Raw genomic sequence first — 17,562 nt, forward strand, 5'->3', positions numbered from 1 at the left:
CTTTTATAGTGAAGGTGCTGACTTATAAAATGCCACCTTATTGGTCCTTCTAAATGATGTGACCTAAGTTCAAAGGCCAGAAAGTGTGTTATGGTTAGTTGGTTGCTATGGCAGTAAAATCATACAATAGTTTGCTGGGCTTGCAAATCTCAAACCGGCTGGGTTAACTTTGAATTGAAGTCTCATCCCTACTAATAATGGTGTACAGTCTTTCAAAGTAAAAATCCTGATGTTTCACTAATAGTTATCCGCCTTAATGCAGCATCCAGCCCTCTCGTTTCCCACTCAGTATCTGTGTCGGAGCTTAATTTCTTACCAGTTCACCTGAATCAGATTGAAGAGGTGGGAATTCTTGTACACCTCACATGAGTGCGCAAAAAAGTGAGGGAAAACAGAGGGACTTAAAGGTGGGCAGAGGTAGGCACTGGTTGGGAATCTGTTCTATCATGAGTGATGCAAGTCTTTGGGAGAAGCTCTCGAGAGTTAGTAGAGTTTCTTGGAAACTTTAAATGTGAATTTAAACTTTCAGTGGTGCAGTCTGAGACCCGCTGTCAAAGCAGGTAGGCTTCAGCTCCAGTTCAGAGCTCATGATGTACCCCTTGTCTGTCATTACCTAATGAGGATGTTTCATCGTCCAATACAAAGAGCCTACATTACATTGTGGGATGGCGAGTGGGATTTCATAGATCCAAGTTATTATATTATTATCATACAGGATTTATATAGCGCCAACAGTTTACTCAGCACTTTACAAAATGAAGGTAGACATTACAGTTACAATACAATTTGGCACAAGAGGAAACAGAGGGCCCAGCTCGTTAGAGCTTACAATCTAGAACAGTGGTTCTCAACCTTTCTAACGCCGCGACCCCTTAATACAGTTCCTCATGTTGTGGTGACACCCAACCATAAAATTATTTTCGTTGCTACTTCATAACTGTAATTTTGCAGTAGGAGGAATAGTGCCACGTCATTGGTGTCAGTGGGAGGAATAGTGCCCCATCATTGGTGTCAGTGGGAGGAATAGTGCCCCCTTCATTGGTGTCAGTGGGAGGAATAGTGCCCCGTCATTGGTGTCAGTGGGAGGAATAGTGCCCCGTCATTGGTGTCAGTGGGAGGAATAGTGCCCCCTTCATTGGTGTCAGTGGGAGGACTAGTGCCCCATCATTGGTATCAGTGGGAGGAATAGTGCCCCGTCATTGGTATCAGTGGGAGGAATAGTGCCCCGTCATTGGTGTCAGTGGGAGGAATAGTGCCCCCTTCATTGGTGTCAGTGGGGGGAATAGTGCCCCGTCATTGGTGTCAGTGGGAGGAATAGTGCCCCGTCATTGGTGTCAGTGGGAGGAATAGTGCCCCGTCATTGGTGTCAGTGGGAGGAATAGTGCCCCGTCATTGGTATCAGTGGGAGGAATAGTGCCCCGTCATTGGTATCAGTGGGAGGAATAGTGCCCCGTCATTGGTATCAGTGGTAGGAATAGTGCCCCGTCATTGGTGTCAGTGGGAGGAATAGTGCCTCGTCATTGGTGTCAGTGGGAGGAATAGTGCCCCATCACTGGTATCAGTGGGAGGAATAGTGCCTCATCATTGGTATCAGTGGGAGGAGGAATAGTGCCCCATCATTGGTATCAGTGGGAGGAGGAATAGTGCCCCGTCATAGGTGTCAGTGGGAGGAGGAATAGTGCCCCGTCATTGGTGTCAGTGGGCGGAGGAATAGTGCCCCGTCATAGGTGTCAGTGGGGGGAGGAATAGTGCCCCGTCATAGGTGTCAGTGGGGGGAATAGTGCCCCGTCATTGGTATCAGTGGTAGGAATAGTGCCCCGTCATTGGTGTCAGTGGGAGGAATAGTGCCCCGTCATTGGTGTCAGTGGGAGGAATAGTGCCCTGTCATTGGTGTCAGTGGGAGGAATAGTGCCTCATCATTGGTATCAGTGGGAGGAATAGCGCCTCATCATTGGTATCAGTGGGAGGAATAGTGCCTCATCATCGGTATCAGTGGGAGGAATAGTGCCCCATCATAGGTGTCAGTGGGAGGAGGAATAGTGCCCCATCATAGGTGTCAGTGGGGGGAATAGTGCCCCATCATTGGTGTCAGTGGGGGGAATAGTGCACCATCATTGGTATCAGTGGGGGGAGGAATAGTGCCCCATCCTTGTTGTCAGTGGGGGGAGGAATAGTGCCCCATCCTTGGTGTCAGTGGGGGGAGGAATAGTGCCCCATCATAGGTGTCAGTGGGGGGAGGAATAGTGCCCCATCCTTGGTGTCAGTGGGGGGAGGAATAGTGCCCCATCCTTGGTGTCAGTGGGGGGAGGAATAGTGCCCCATCCTTGGTGTCAGTGGGGGGAGGAATTGTGCTCCATCCTTGGTGTCAGTGGGGGGAGGAATTGTGCCCCATCGTTGGTGTCAGTGGGGGGAGGAATTGTGCCCCATCGTTGGTGTCAGTGGGGGGAGGAATTGTGCCCCATCGTTGGTGTCAGTGGGAGGAGGAATCGTGCCCCATCCTTGGTGTCAGTGGGGGAGGAATAGTGCCCCATCGTTGGTGTCATTTGGGGGAGGAATCGTGCCTCATTGTTGGTGTCAGTGGGGGGAGGAATAGTGCCCCATCGTTGGTGTCAGTGGGAGGAATAGTGTCCCATCATTGGTGTCTGTGGGAGGAATAGTGCCCCATCATTGGTGTCAGTGGGAGGAATAGTGCCCCATCATTGGTATTAGTGACACCAATGATGGGGCACTATTACCACTGACACCAGTGATACTTACCTTGCTGACCCCTGCTCCAGCCTGGGCTCGCTCGCTCCCTCCCTCTCCCATGGTACCGACACTTACCTGTCAGCTGTCTTCCTTCTCCGGCCACTCTCCTCCTCTTCACTCGCCCGATCTTCGCGGTGCCGCTCGGCCCCTCCTCTCCAAGCTCCACCTCCTTGCCGGTGATTGGCCGCCTGTGTGCCTGAGCTACAGTGCCGGCGGCCAATCACAGGCGAGGATTGATCTCGAGGTGTGTCCAGATGACAGGGGCGGCATGTCATCCCGCCCACACCTGGAGACGGCGGTGGCGGCGGCGGCGGCGAGGAGCGGTGTCTCGGTTCCTAAGACCATCGGAAATATGTGTTTTCCGATGGTCTTAGGCGACCCCTGTGGAAGCGTCGTTCGACCCCCAAAGGGGTCGCGACCCCCAGGTTGAGAACCGCTGATCTAGAAGTTAGAGCTTAGATTGAGACCTTTCTGGTGAGCATACAAATTTGGTTAATTATAATAGTATCCATAACTGGATATCTGCAGCACCAAGTGGGTTCACCCAAAGGACATAATAAGTATAATGCACAGAAGGAAAAGTTAACTGTGTGTCTACTGGAAATGAGACTGAAATGAGACTATGAGAGTGTTGGCCATTAAAGTTGTATGAATATTTTAGAACTGAGCCATTCGAACTGAAACCACCCTAACTTTAGTAGAGAACAAAATAATTACTTGCATTTTTCATCATTTGTACCATGGTTAGTACTTCACAAGAATTACCAACAGCAGAGACAATTGAGGCAGAGATACCTGTAGTTCACACTTTAAGATAAATTATTCTACACTAATAGAATAGTGAATTATATATGAAATGAAGATATTTTCTACTGTCTCTTTCAGACAGATTATGGATGCAACATTGAAAAGGGCAGTGTGTGCACCTACCATCCTGGTGCTGTGCACTGTGTGAGGAGCATACAAGCAAGGTAATGTGCAGCAGTCAAACTCTAAACACTAAATTCTGTCATTCGTGATGTATGTTTTCAGCATAATAGCCTAGCTAAACTAACTATTAATAAAACTCCCACAAGGAATTCCTCCAGTGTAGAGTTATGCTAGGTACACACTAAAAGTTTTTCTTCTTTCAACCCAGCAGGCTGAGCAAAAAGAACCCTGAAAGGTCACCATACTAACTAAGTGATTTTAGCGTAACAACCTCCACCCCTGAGCTATAGTGTTCTGACAGGGGGACTGACCGCCACCAGAACACATTGATCAGCACTGGCAGCCATTGGTTGCCAGCACGGATTAGATTCTGGTTTTCTAGTATGTCCCTTTGGCAAAAGCTGGTCATTAGTTTGCATTTGTCGGCAGGCTACACACGATCCGAATGTCAGCTAGTTTCTGTTGAACCAGTGGATATTTGGCCGGAGTGTACCAGCCTTTAGAGACGTTGACTGATGCAAGAAAATCCCAAGAAAAATTGATGTTATCTAGACCAGCCAATATTTTCCCTACAGACTTCATTTTTTCTTAACTTTTCTTTGTGCGGTCTTTGTAAATCTGGTATATATCCTGTGCATACTGATTCCTTGTGTCTTCTTTAATTTCTTTTCTCAATTCAAACATACCGTACATGTTCAGTGCTGTATTTAGACATTCTGACCTTTTCACACATGAATGATAGGAACTTTTAGTACAAGCTCCAAAGAAAGCATACTGTTTGTTTTTCAGTCATAGACAGGAAACAGAGGGAAACTAAATAAGAATAATGTTATCAGTTTTTGTAGATTTAAATCTTGATACTAACCATCTGGCCCCACTGCCCTTGGCACTAGGCTACAAGGGCTGTTATTGAAAAAACAACCTGGTTTGTGTGAATGTGTCTGAGTACCTTTGCTAGAGGCATAGGTGTTGATTTACTAAAGACAAATAAGCTGTTTACTTTGCAAGGAAGTTTGCTCCAAAGGAAACCCAATCAGCCCAAGGAAAAAAAAAAAAAAAAACCCAATACATTTTTGCTCCACCTCATGAATTAAGCTCTGGAGCAAATTCCCTAGCAAAGTGCAACTTCAAAAACAAAGTGAACAGCATATCTGCATTTACATAGTTACATAGTTAGTCTGGCTGCAAAAAGACAAGTCCACCCAGTTCAATCATTAAAAAAAAAAGTTATAATCCTATACCCACAGTTGATCCAGAGGAAGGCAAAAAACCCAGCAAAGCATGATCCAATTTTCTCCTACAGGGGAAAAAATTCCTTCCTGATCCCCCAAGAGGCAATCGGATATTCCCCGGATCAACTTTACCTATAAATGTTAGTTTTCAGTTATATTCTGTGTATCTAAGAAAGAATCCAGGCTTTTTTAAATCAACCCACTGAGCTGGCCAAAACCAACTCTTGAGGGAGTATATTCTACCTTTTTACAGCTCTTACTGTGAAGAAACCTTTAGTAAATCAACTCCATAGTTTTTAAAGCATTCCTCCAATTGTATATTTGTTAGGGTTCCTCCAATTTTATTTTTAAACGTGTTCTTCCAGTTTTATGCCTTATAGCGTCCTGATAGCATTATTTTCTTAATATTTCTATCCCCGTTGCTTGTATGCAGCTATACTCAGAAATTCTCCTTCCTTCCACTATACTTCTGGCTATGCCATTTAGTATTGCACAGCCTTTTTTAACCTGGCTGGTTGCCGATTTATACCACCCTGTTGAGTTCACACCCTCCTGTGCTTCCACAGACTGCAGAAGCAATGTAATTAAATGGCTAACACAGCTAATGGGTGCTATTTGTGGTGGAGTCATCTTCATTGATGCTTACCTAGTAACACCCACATAAATGAAAGCACAGCTGTCCCCCCACCCACTGTCAGAGAAGAGAGGAAGTGAAACTATCTGATCATGTGTCTGCGATTTCTAACTCATTATAATGTTAATTAAGATGATTTTTTCACAACCAGAAATGAAAGAGGCAGGGGACATGGGATTACATGCTATTTGATCATTGGATTTATGCGTTCGGCTCCTTCAAAGATAGGAGCTTGAATGAATGGTACTATGCTTCTTGTAAATCACTGTAATATATCACTGCTTTAAAAATCACTGATATAAATCGAATTAGATTGTTACCTGAATGCCTGTTAACAAAATTCTACTGGTTATCTGCTTTTTCTTTCTGTATAGCCCTAAGTATGCAGCTGGGCAGCAGTGCTGTTATGATGCCTATGGAGCACAGATTCTTACGAGTGATTCAATAGGGGGCAGCACCCCTGACCGGGGACATGACTGGGGTTCCCCACCATACAGAAAGCCTCCCAGAATACCAAGCTTCTCTCACTGGCTGTATGATGTAATCACATTCTACTACTGTTGTCTCTGGTCAGATAACTGCCAATACTACATGGAACTTAGACCCTCCAGTGACTGCCGCAATTATAAACCACCAAAAATTGGTATGTTACATAGTTTGTTCTAGGACATTGCTTTACAAATTCAAATTATAATTAATTATTAATATTTTTGTCTCTTCTTCTGTAGCTTCAGCATTTGGTGAACCTCATGCTTACACTTTTGATGGTCTGGCTTACTCCTATAAAGGTAAAGGAGAATATGACATGGTGGTTTCTACAAACCCAAATCTAAGGATTCAGTGTCGGACGTCACCTTATTATGGTATGTTAACTTCAGGAAATAAGATAGATGCATGTTCTGACCATGGACCATGGAAATTAACACAGGTGATCACTCAGAAGGACCTGTGAATTTTGGAAAATATGTTCTGTTTATTTCAACACTAACTATATTTGGAGTAAACCATCTGTAAGACAAAACAACAACTATGTGCCTTAATTAAAAAAAATAAGTCAAGCTTTTTGCAGGGGAAGGCTAAATACACCAGATTTTTGTTAACGCTATGCTTGAAATTGCTTATATATTGCCTTTCTGGTACCTTCTTCCCTGCCCTAATAATGCTCAGATAGCTTTTCTGTATTACATTACATACCTTATTTTAGACCCTGGGTTTCTGTGCTTTTCTTTGGACTGCAAACAGATTATGGTTGGTAGGAGGAGCCAGCAGAGCGCTCTGCATACCTTGCTGAATACATCTCAGCACCCTGCTTCAGTACGCCTCTCAAAAACAATGGGATGGCTGGATTAGTGGTCATTTCTGGCAGACTGCATTTGCATTCATTAATAACACCCATATAACACGATGAGCCTCCATGATTGAAAGAACTGAAACCCAAGTCATAGTCAAAAAACAAATACAGCCAAACGATTTCACACGCACAGCTAAAACATATACACTATATTGCCAAAAGTATTGGGACACCCCTCCATACCATTGGATTCAGGTGTTCCAATCACCTCCATGCCCACAGGTTTATAAAATCAAGCACCTAGGCATGCTAACAGCTTCTACAAACACTTTTGAAAGAATGGGTCACTCACAGGAGCTCAGTGAATTTAAGCGTGGTGCCATGATAGGTTGCTCCCTGTGCAATAAGTCCGTCCGTGATATTTCCTTGCTACTAAAATATTCCACAGTCAACTGTTAGTGGTATTATAGCAAAGTGGAAGCAACTGGGAACAACAGCAACTCAGCCATGAAGTGATAGGCCATGTAAAATGACAGAGTGGGGTCAGCGCATGCTTAAGTGCACAGTGTACAGAAGTCACCAACTGTCTGCAGAGTTAATAACTAAAGACCTCCAAACTTCATGTGACCTTCAGATTAGCACAACAACAGTGCGTAGAGAGCTTCATGGAATGGGTTTCTATGTTCGAGCAGCTGCATCCAAGCCTTACATTACCAAGTGCAATGCAAAGCATCGGATGCAGTGGTGTAAAGCATGCCACCACTGGACTCTAGAGTGACGAATCATGCTTCTCTGTCTGGCAATCCGATGGATTTGTCTGGGTTTGGTGGTTGCCAGGAGAATGGTACTTGTCTGACTACATTGTGCCAAGTGTAAAGTTTGGTGGAGGGGGGATTAAGGTGTTGGGCTGTTTTTTCAGGGATTGGGCTTGGCCCCTTAGTTCCAGTGAAAGAAGCTCTTAAGGCATCAGCATACCAAGACATTTTGGACAATTTCATGTTTTCTGGGAACAGTTTGGGGATGGCCCCTTCCTATTCCAACATGGCTGCACACCAGTTTTCAAAGCAAGGTCCATTGATACATAGATGAGTGAGTCTGGGGTGGAGGAACTTGACTGACCTGCACAGAGTCCTGACCTCAATCCGACAGAACACCTTTGGGATGAATTCGATCGGGGACTGCGAGCCAGGCCTTCTCGTCTGACATCAGTGCCTCACCTGGTAAAACATTCCCATTGACACATTACTAAACCTTGTGGACAGCCTTTCCAAAAGAGTTGAAGCTGTTCTAGCTGCAAAGGGTGGGCCAACTCAATACTGAACCCTACGGACTAAGACTGGGATACCATTAAAGTTCATGTGTGTGTAAAGGCAGGTGTCCCAATACTTTTGGCAATATAGTGTATCTTTTTATTCCAGGCTATGTTCCTGAATATCTTGGACCTTGCACTTTTCTGGGTTTTCTTTTACTGTTCTGGAGATAGAAATTCCTATAGTATTTACTATATTTGCCCTCTATCTGTTGATTTATTACATCACTCTGTTCTTGGTCATGGTTCTCTTCTCCAGCTATTCCTGTGGGAGCAGCCAGTTTGTTATCATCTTTCTGGTTACAAAATTGGTGTGTCATTTTTCATGTCAAGTTTAAGTAATCTTTTTATGGATAAAACCATATTCATAATTTTTTGCTGTTTATTCTACTTCCTACGTGAAATAACTACGAACACCCAGAGTAACTCCAGCTCATACCTGCCAAGCTTAAAGGATAAGTTCACCTTTTGGACAAAAATAATAAATACACATTTTTTTCCAGGTGAAAAAATGTGCATTTATTATTTTTGTCCAAAGGAGCCTGTAAAGCATTGCACCAGTGATCAGTAGATCACTGATGCCATGCAGGTCTCCTGCGGGATGTACGGCCAAGCAGATATACTGACAGGAAGCTGCAATGAACTACCACGGCGCTGCACAGTGCCATGTTAGTTAATTGAAAACTACAAACCAACAGCCGCTAAGGCTGCAGGGACTTGTAGGCACTCATTCACAGAACACTGAAAACTCTCCCTGTACTATCTGTCACCATGAGGGTATGGGGCAGGGGCAGGGGCTGCAGCTATAGGAAAATGGCACATGTTCCAGTCTAAGTACACGTGGAACATGTAACATGTTCCAAAGGTGAACTTATTCTTTAAAGGTTTTTTAGAGTCCGCTATCTTATTTACCTCATAATTAGACACTACTTTGTGTGGTTTCCAACATAAAAACATTTTCTACACCTGTCCTTTCCTCTTTCTTTACATATGGTCAAATGGTAATGCATGCCTTTTTCCTATCTCAGCCTAATTATTTATTTTAATTATTTGGGCATTTTTTGTTCAGTTGTTTTTTTGTGGTTGTTTTTTGTTTGGGGGGGGGTTGTTTTTGTTTTATTTTTTTATTTAGTTAACTTTTTTGTCTGAGTATAGATCTATCTTTATCCCAAGTATGTTTGAAACCACTGCTGACTGGCTCACTACCTCTGTTGGAATTCTGTTCCAAGCATCAACTACCCTTTCAGTAAACTAATACTTACTAAGATTAGTTTTGAACTTTCCACCAGTTAGTTTTAGGTCATGTCCCCGTGTTCTTGATCTTGGTTTTTATATTGAAAATACAACCCTCTGGAACCTTTTTCACCCCCTTGATGTATTTAAAGGTTTCAGTCATGTCTCCCCTTTCTCTTCTTTCCTCCAGACTGTACATATTAGGTTCCTGAAGTTGATCTTGATATGTTTTATCCCTCAGACTTTTCACCATTTTTGTTGCCCTTCTCTGGACTTGTTCTATCTTATTAATATCTTCTTTTTAAGTGAGGTCTCCAGAACTGGACACAGTGTTCTGAATTAGGCCTCACTAAAGATCTATATAGGGGAATCTGGATTTCCTTCCTCCTGCTGGTGACCACTCCAGTAATGCATCCTAGAATTCTGTTTGATTTTCCCACTGCCTGGCCACACTATTTGCTCATTTTGCAATCATCTGAAATAAGTACCCCCAAATCTTTTTCTTCTGTAGTGCTGGCCAATACTGTACACCTATGTTGTACTCTCTCAAGGGTTATTGGGATGTTAGTACACAGTGGAAGCAGCAGGTGGTAATGGGGGGACCCCAGGTTAACGTTTGCATTGGGGCCTACAAGCTTCAAGCTACACCTCTGCTGTCATATCACATACAGTTGTGTTCAAAATAATAGCAGTGTGTTGAAAAAAGTGAATAAAGCTCAAAATCCTTCTAATAGCTTTTATTTCCATACATACAAATGCATTGGGAACACTACACATTCTATTCCAAATCAAAACATGAAGAAAAATATATCAAATTTGTGTTGTTCCTCTAAAAAAATTGAAGAAAAGTGAATATTAGACTGTTAAAAATAAAAGCAGTGTTTGTATTCTTCTTTACAAACTCAAACATTCACTATATAAACTGAAAAATGTTTGAAGATTTTGCTTTCCTTTGAATCACTTAATTAATATTTAGTTGTATAAGCACTGTTTCTGAGAACTGCTGTACATCTGTGTTGCATGGAGTCAACCAACTTCTGCCACCTGTGAACAGGTATTCCAGCCCAGGATGATAACGTCAATCTTGTTGGTCTGGAACCAAGATGTTGCACGTTTACTGGTGTGTTTGGGGTCGTTGTCTTGTTGGAACACCCATTTCAAGGGCATTTCCTCTTCAGCATAAGGCAGCATGACCTCTTCAAGTATTCTGATGTATTCAAACTGATCCATGATCCCTGGTATGCGATAAATAGGCCCAACACCGTAGTATGAGAAACATCCCCATATCATGATGCTTGCGCAACCATGCTTCACTGTCTTCACAGTGTACTGTGGCTTGAATTCAGTGTTTGGGGGTCGTCTGACAAACTGTCTCCATCCACTAGACCCAAAAAGAACAATCTTACTTTCATCAATCCACAAAATGTTGCGCCATTTCTCTTTAGGCCAGTCAATGTGCTCTTTGGCAAATTGTAACCTCTTCAGCACATGTCTTTTTTTCAACAGTGGGACTTTGTGGGGGCTTCTTGCAGATAACTTGGCTTCACATAGGCATCTTCTAATTGTAACAGTACTCACAGGTAACTTTAGACCTTCTTTGATCTTCCTGGAACTGATTGTTGGCTGAGTCCTTGCCATTTTGGCTATTCTTCTATCCATTCGAATGGTAGTTTTTCGCTTTCTTCCACGTCTTTCAGGTTTTGGTTGCCAGTTGAAAGCATTTGCAATCATTTTAGCTGAGCAGCCTATCATTTTCTGCACTTCTTTATGTTTTCCCCTCTCCAATCAACTTTTTAATCAAGATACGCTGTTCTTCTGAACAATGTCTGGAACGATCCATTTTCCTCAGAATTTCAGAGAGAAATGCACTGTAACCAGCATGTACAACATTTGCTGCCTTCCTTCCTTAAATTAGGGCAATAATTGCCACCTGTTTTTCAAAGAATGAATGACCTCACTAATAGAACTCCACACTGCTATTATTTTGAACATGCCCCTTTCAATTAGTGATTCAATTACACAGAATCAGCAGCATGCATGTCATGACTGTTGGGTCTGTTGGATTTCTATTACTCTACTACACCTGCTAGTAAATTATTTGCCATGTAGAAATATCATTTCTATAAAAAACAGTGATTGATCAGGTTAGTGATGTCTGACTGCTATTATTTTGAACACAACTGTATATGGACTGATTTACCTGCAAAGTTCTTTATACCCTTGTTATCCCATACATGTTCTTGTGAATTGCCTGATTCTACCCCTAGCCCAACCCTTGTTTTTTACATCATCTTCTCCTCTTGTCTATTTCTGCCAGCTCTCCCAAACAAGACTTCTCATGTAGCTGCCATTTCCTCAGTGGCTATGCAAGAAGAGGATTCTGATATAATTGAGGTGCGCAAGCAAAATGAATCCATAAATACACTGGAAGTTCTAGTGAATGGGTACATCATTAGCTTTGAAGAACAAAGTTGGATGGATATGAAAGGTAGGTTACCCTGACATTCATGTGAATGTATCAGGATTTACAGGGAAATGTTCGTTGGATGGACAGATGTGATCCTGATATAAACAAAAAAAGAGATGTTGCAATGTAAGACGTTTATAGATTGTTTAACTAGATCAACGATAAGAATAAGTAAATAGTTAACTTGCAATCACTCTCAATATTGTTACTTTGTCATTCATGCACGCAGACTTGTGTATCCATATGCAGCCCTTGTAAAACAATTCAATTGCAATGCAGATGTGTGACATTCTGTCCATGTATGTTAAGGGGACAATGCCTTCCAATTCACTCAATCCAAACCTCGGTCAGAACTTTTTTTTTTTTTTTTCTCTGCTGACTAAGCAAGGGCAAGCAGGTACCACTTATTACAACAATTGCAGAGCTGGCCAAAGTGCACTGTCCAATGAATGTTTATGTTAGGTGAAAAAGCAATCATTACAGGGTTCAATTACTTGGTGCACGTCACATACCAGGAACCTTACTATGAATGTCAGTCTTTGGATGTAGTGTAGTGTAACGCTATTAGACAGGTGCGATTCGTTTCATTTCAAATTGAATTTCAGACAAATTTTTTTCTTTATGCGGAGATTCGAATGTATTAGAATTCAGAATAACACAAATAACGAATTTAATCGACTCCGAAATAACGAAACTAAATTTGGCTGAAATTCAAATTTGAAAACAAATTCGAATTCGAAAACAAAATCGAACAAACATTCAAAAACTATTTTAAAGCGGAGCTCCACCCAAAAGGGGATGTTCCCCTTTAAGGACTGGTCCCCCACTCCCCGTTAAGGATTGACACCTCCCCCCTCTCTTCCCGTGTGACAGGTCCCAGAAGACTACGGTACCATTCACAAAGCACAGCGCTACTAGTGCATGCACAGCGGGCACCCGGCTTTGAAGCCACAAGCTGTCACAGCCGGGTGCCCACGCTGAAGATGCCGATGCTGAGAACACAGGACGGCTGGTGAAATGGGCTGTGGGGGGGACACCGTGGGATCGAGAAACAGGTGAGTGGCTGTTTCTTAAAAGTTAGCAGATACAGTTTTTCTTCCTGCCCCTTCAAATTTTTCAGTCACTGTTGTCAAAAATGAACCTTGATTTGACCCCACTACTGATTAGAAAATCAAACAAATATTCTTGAAACAAATATTCTTGGACGAAAATTTACACATGTATGGCTAGCCTTATTCAAATTTGAAACAATTTCAACCAATTTCGAAAAGATTTCAATCGAATTCGAAATTAAATTTTTTTTCCCCCTGATTTAAGCTGGCCATACACATGTAGATTTTCAGCCGAGAATATTCATAAGAAAAGTTGTACGATAATTGTTTGCACATTTGATGAATGGACAAATGTTGTTCGAAAATTGTCTTTTTGAACATTTGATTTTTAAAATGAATGTAATTTCTGAATGAGAATCACATACACTGGCTGAAAAATTATTTTGATGGAGAAAAGTTTTCCTTCCTGCCCCTTCGAATGTTTATGTTTCTGCTGTCGAAAACAAATATCAATTTGACTCCACTAATGGTTAGAAAATCAAATGAATATTCTTGAAACTAATATTCTCGGATGAAAACCTACATCTATATGGCCAGCTTAACTTTTCGAGTTTGGTTGAATTTTTTTTGAATTCGGTTGAAATAATTTCGATTTCGAACGACTTTTTTCGAATTGTGTTGAATCAATTTAGAATTCATTTGAACCAATTTCGAATGTGAATGACTTTTTGAATTTGGTTGAAATATTTTCAAATTGAATTCAAATATGAATTACCGCAACGAATCCCGAAAACGAACGGAATACATTTACTGAATCCAGCTACACAAAATGTGTTAGATTTTGAATCGAAACGAAATGAAACAAATTTTTTCATTTTGCACATGTCTAAGTGCTACCCCCTTGAGGGCCCCTGGATTTTAATTTGGGTCCCCCTAAACTCTGCACAGCCAGGCAACAAGCATTTTCCACAGTTTCTTTCGAAGTCTGTAAAAAAGTCCTTGAGATTGTTTTTGTTGTTTTTATTAGGGGTTAACAACCTGGAGGGGGTCTTGGGGTATATGGGATGCCCAAGGAACTGTAAAACTTGAGGACAACTTCTTGGCAAACACTGTACAAAATGTGGACCAAAAATCAGCAACAGTCTCTTTAAGGAGCTCTGAGTCCCCTTTGGTGTACCTCCTCAGACCCCAAATTAACCTTTTCTCATTCACCCAGCTTTCGTGATGGTATCCCTGGCCAAGGGATTCCAGAATCCTCTGGGAAGCAGTCCCAGATGAGAACTAGTTGGGTACTGCACATGACAGCCCTCTCTCTTCTGTGGCTCAAGGGATGTAGAAGTACTCGTATTGTCCTTCACTGTAGCTTGGTGAGTTGCAGCTGATTTCAGGCCTTATGCTGGGCTGGCTCCTTCCCTGTTGACAGATTGTTCTCCCTAGGAGACTGTAGGGCAGTGGAGATCCTTCTGTCTGCTCCAGCCTGTAGGTAGGCCCCCTCCCTGTGGCCCACTCCCAGGCTCCATGCTCCAACACCTTCCTTCAATCCATCTTCCACCCAACTCCAACTATAACTTGCTGTCCAAACTCTCTCACATTAAGGGGTGGCTTTTAGCCACCATGACTGGGGATTGGCCAAATTCCCTTAAACATGCAAACATAGGTCTCCTCGCCTCTTCCACCCCTCTCCTAGAAAGTTCCTCCAGTTTCTAGAATGGTGGGGGGGCTCCAGAAACCCTGACCAGAACCTCCCAGCTAGACCTGAGGTAACCTCACTGCCTCACTCCCAGGCTGACTCATCCCAGGCATCTAACAAGCCTCTGACTAACCAAATAAAAAATCCTATCTACCTAAAACAGAGGGTGCTAGGTCAGTAGCCAAGAGACATTTTTATCAAGGCTTCATAACTCTCTCTCTGTAAACAATAAGCAGCATATACATATATTCCTCAGGTAGATAATCTGTTTAAGGGCCAAATCACACCAGTTCATTGATCTGCATTTTAACACAGATGTAAAACGCAGATCAATGGAAGGACATCTGAAGAACAATTTCCAATGTTCACACCATAACACTGTGCATGCATGTCAACGGACGTCAAAATGTATTTCAACGTCAGCGCATGTTAAAATGGATGGAAATGTACATATATTTTCCAGACATTTCAGCGCAAGTCAGTGTGAATTGGCCCTAAAGGAAAGACATGATCCAAATTTACTTCCATGCTTCCCAGTCCCCCTCAAGAACTTGTCTCAACATTTTTTTCTTTCATTTACTCGATAAAGGTGAGAAGGGGAAGGAAGTTGATGAAATGCAGGGTGAATCCTTGGAGTCTGGGAAATCCTTCCAGGTGGATGGGAAGTTGCCCTAAATCTGCTTAAAGAAACCATTAAAGTAGTATTAAACCTTTTATTATTTTTTAGCTTAGCATAATAAAATAAACATTTGCTAGAGAACTATTTGTTAAAGTGTTACTAAACCCACTACAGTAAAATGAGTCTGTATATGCAGTAAAGCATGCTTGTTATATTCACTGTGGAACCTAAGGGGTTAATCCTCTGCATTGTGTAAAAAGGATGTTTGATCCTGTCTTCTTTGATCCTCCCCTTCTTCCACAATCCCCAATAGAATCCTGATAGAACAGAGTCTTGTGAACAAGCTCAGTGTGGTGTGTATTGTTAGAGAGGGTTTTTTTTCTTGGGAAAGGGCATGTGATCAGCACAGGGTCAATCAGCACTGTCCAGACAGAGGGTCATGGGTCCTGCAACCTCATAGGGAAAAATGAAAACTCCTCCTACAAGCTTTAACCAATGCTCAGCTGGACACTGATAGAAGTCACAAGACTGATCTAACTGCTGATGAGAAAAGGTGTTTAGTAGTTCATATTTATTAAAATAATTGCATTTCTATGTTCTGTGTACTGTGGAAGACCGGATATAGTGAATGCAGGGTCTGCGGTTTAGTAACACTTAAAGTTTCTTACCCTAGCACTTGCAGTTTAGAACTTTCAGTGCTACTGGTTCTTGTTCTATCAGTGCTGCTTCCCTGAAATTCTGGTCTTCACAGTAAATAATTACCAGTGGAAAGTGAAGTCTTGAGTGAATGTACACCTAAAGAGTTAATGAATAAATTTTTACATGAGAAATGATATATTGCACCATTGGTAGGTTTAAATTATATTCAGGATAAATGGATTGCCTACCAATGTTGCAAGATATCATTTCTCATGTATTAATTTATTAATTAACTCTTGATCAGCATTTTACATGTTTCAACCTTGTAATCACAACAAGGAATCCAGATAGATGGGGCTGGAAGTGTGTGAAGCAAAGCTATTTAACATAATAAACCCAGATATTGGTAATATTTCAAGCCAATAGCTCAAACTACATTGCACCATTCCACAGATGAAGAAAAAATGTTGTTTTTGCAGGGAAAATTCCGAAACAATTGATGGCACAACTGTATTTAAAAAAACAGCAATTTTGCTTCTCAGTCAATGGACAATTGGTTTTTCTACTCGTCTATGGCAAGCCTAAGTGATTAGATCAGCTGTTGAAAGTGCTTAAAAAATTGAGTGTTTAATGTCACTTTAGGATTCTAGTGGATGAGGTCCTGTTTGAAGCAAGATTTATTCCACCTGCTGGACCTAAGGTCACCAGTATGGGATCTCTTCCCAAGTATAAGAAATCTACCAGGCCATTTCCAGTGCACCCACTAGTACAAGATGTTCTGTACAAGGACTGAAAATAAAGAATATAAAGTAGTGCAGCTCTATACACTAATTCCCTCCAAACAGTGTGAAAATCATAAAAAATCAATATATATATACATTATACAGTGGTAAACATGTGTACAAACAATTGAAAAAAGATCTAAGATCCCCCTCCAATCCACAACTGAGGGATGTTTTAATTATAAATGGTGCAAACAAGTGTGTGCATCCCTAGCCCGGGATGAATGGCTAAAATGTGATCTGTGAACCACACTAGACAAAAGTCCACGGTAAAACGCAAATGCAAATCAAAGTCCCCCACATGTAAATGCTGAAATGAATAAAGTCCACAAACAAATCAACTCGTGCTCCAAATAATCAATACACATGCAGGTGATATTCGTGTGATCGTGGTTACAGGTGCAAATCCTCAAATGGCTAAAATGCCCCCTCACCTCCTTACAATGACCCCACACGGCCAGGTCGCTTTTAGGATCACTCCACAATCCTCACAGGTAGTACTCTTCATAGGTCAATACCCCACTTGTGGTCATCAATAGTGGCAGTCACTCCTCTCCTTATAGGTCTCATCCAGCCACTTGCATCAGCAACACTTTTTACCCTCCATATGGGACCACAGAGATGAAAACAAAAAGATCCTCCATAGTGTGATAACGTTATTTAATGAGGCCAATAACACAGGTAAAAAAATGCCCACTCACATGTCTGTAGTTCAACACTCGCCTTTACACCACATACTATGGGTGTACTGCATGGGTATAGGGTGCACCAAGATGGCGCCCGTGCCGGGAGTGACGTCAAAGCGTACCGGAAGTTCCTCCCCACGTACCTACGCATTACGTCACGCTAAATCACGTGACTTCTTCAGGATTTCTCCCTATGAAGAACCAGCCATAGTCTTCAGTCTTTCAGTAATATTGGAACATTACATGCCAG

General features: G+C 42.1%; 1 protein-coding gene across 1 annotated transcript in view; it reads left to right on the forward strand.

Moving 5' to 3' along the window:
* The window catches only part of SUSD2 (sushi domain containing 2), a 271,052-nt gene that overhangs the window by 105,079 nt on the left and 148,411 nt on the right, over positions 1-17,562 (forward strand). Inside the window, exons 7-10 of the mRNA XM_089677367.1 lie at positions 3,634-3,719; positions 5,919-6,187; positions 6,273-6,407; positions 11,695-11,865. Of these exons, the coding sequence (XP_089533493.1) occupies positions 3,634-3,719; positions 5,919-6,187; positions 6,273-6,407; positions 11,695-11,865 (661 nt within the window). The remainder of the gene's footprint in view (positions 1-3,633; positions 3,720-5,918; positions 6,188-6,272; positions 6,408-11,694; positions 11,866-17,562) is intronic.

Source organism: Staurois parvus, unplaced genomic scaffold (assembly GCF_062004578.1).
Source record: "Staurois parvus isolate SC_StPar_1 unplaced genomic scaffold, SC_StPar_1.0 ptg000014l, whole genome shotgun sequence".
In the NCBI taxonomy this organism is placed as follows: domain Eukaryota; kingdom Metazoa; phylum Chordata; class Amphibia; order Anura; family Ranidae; genus Staurois; species Staurois parvus.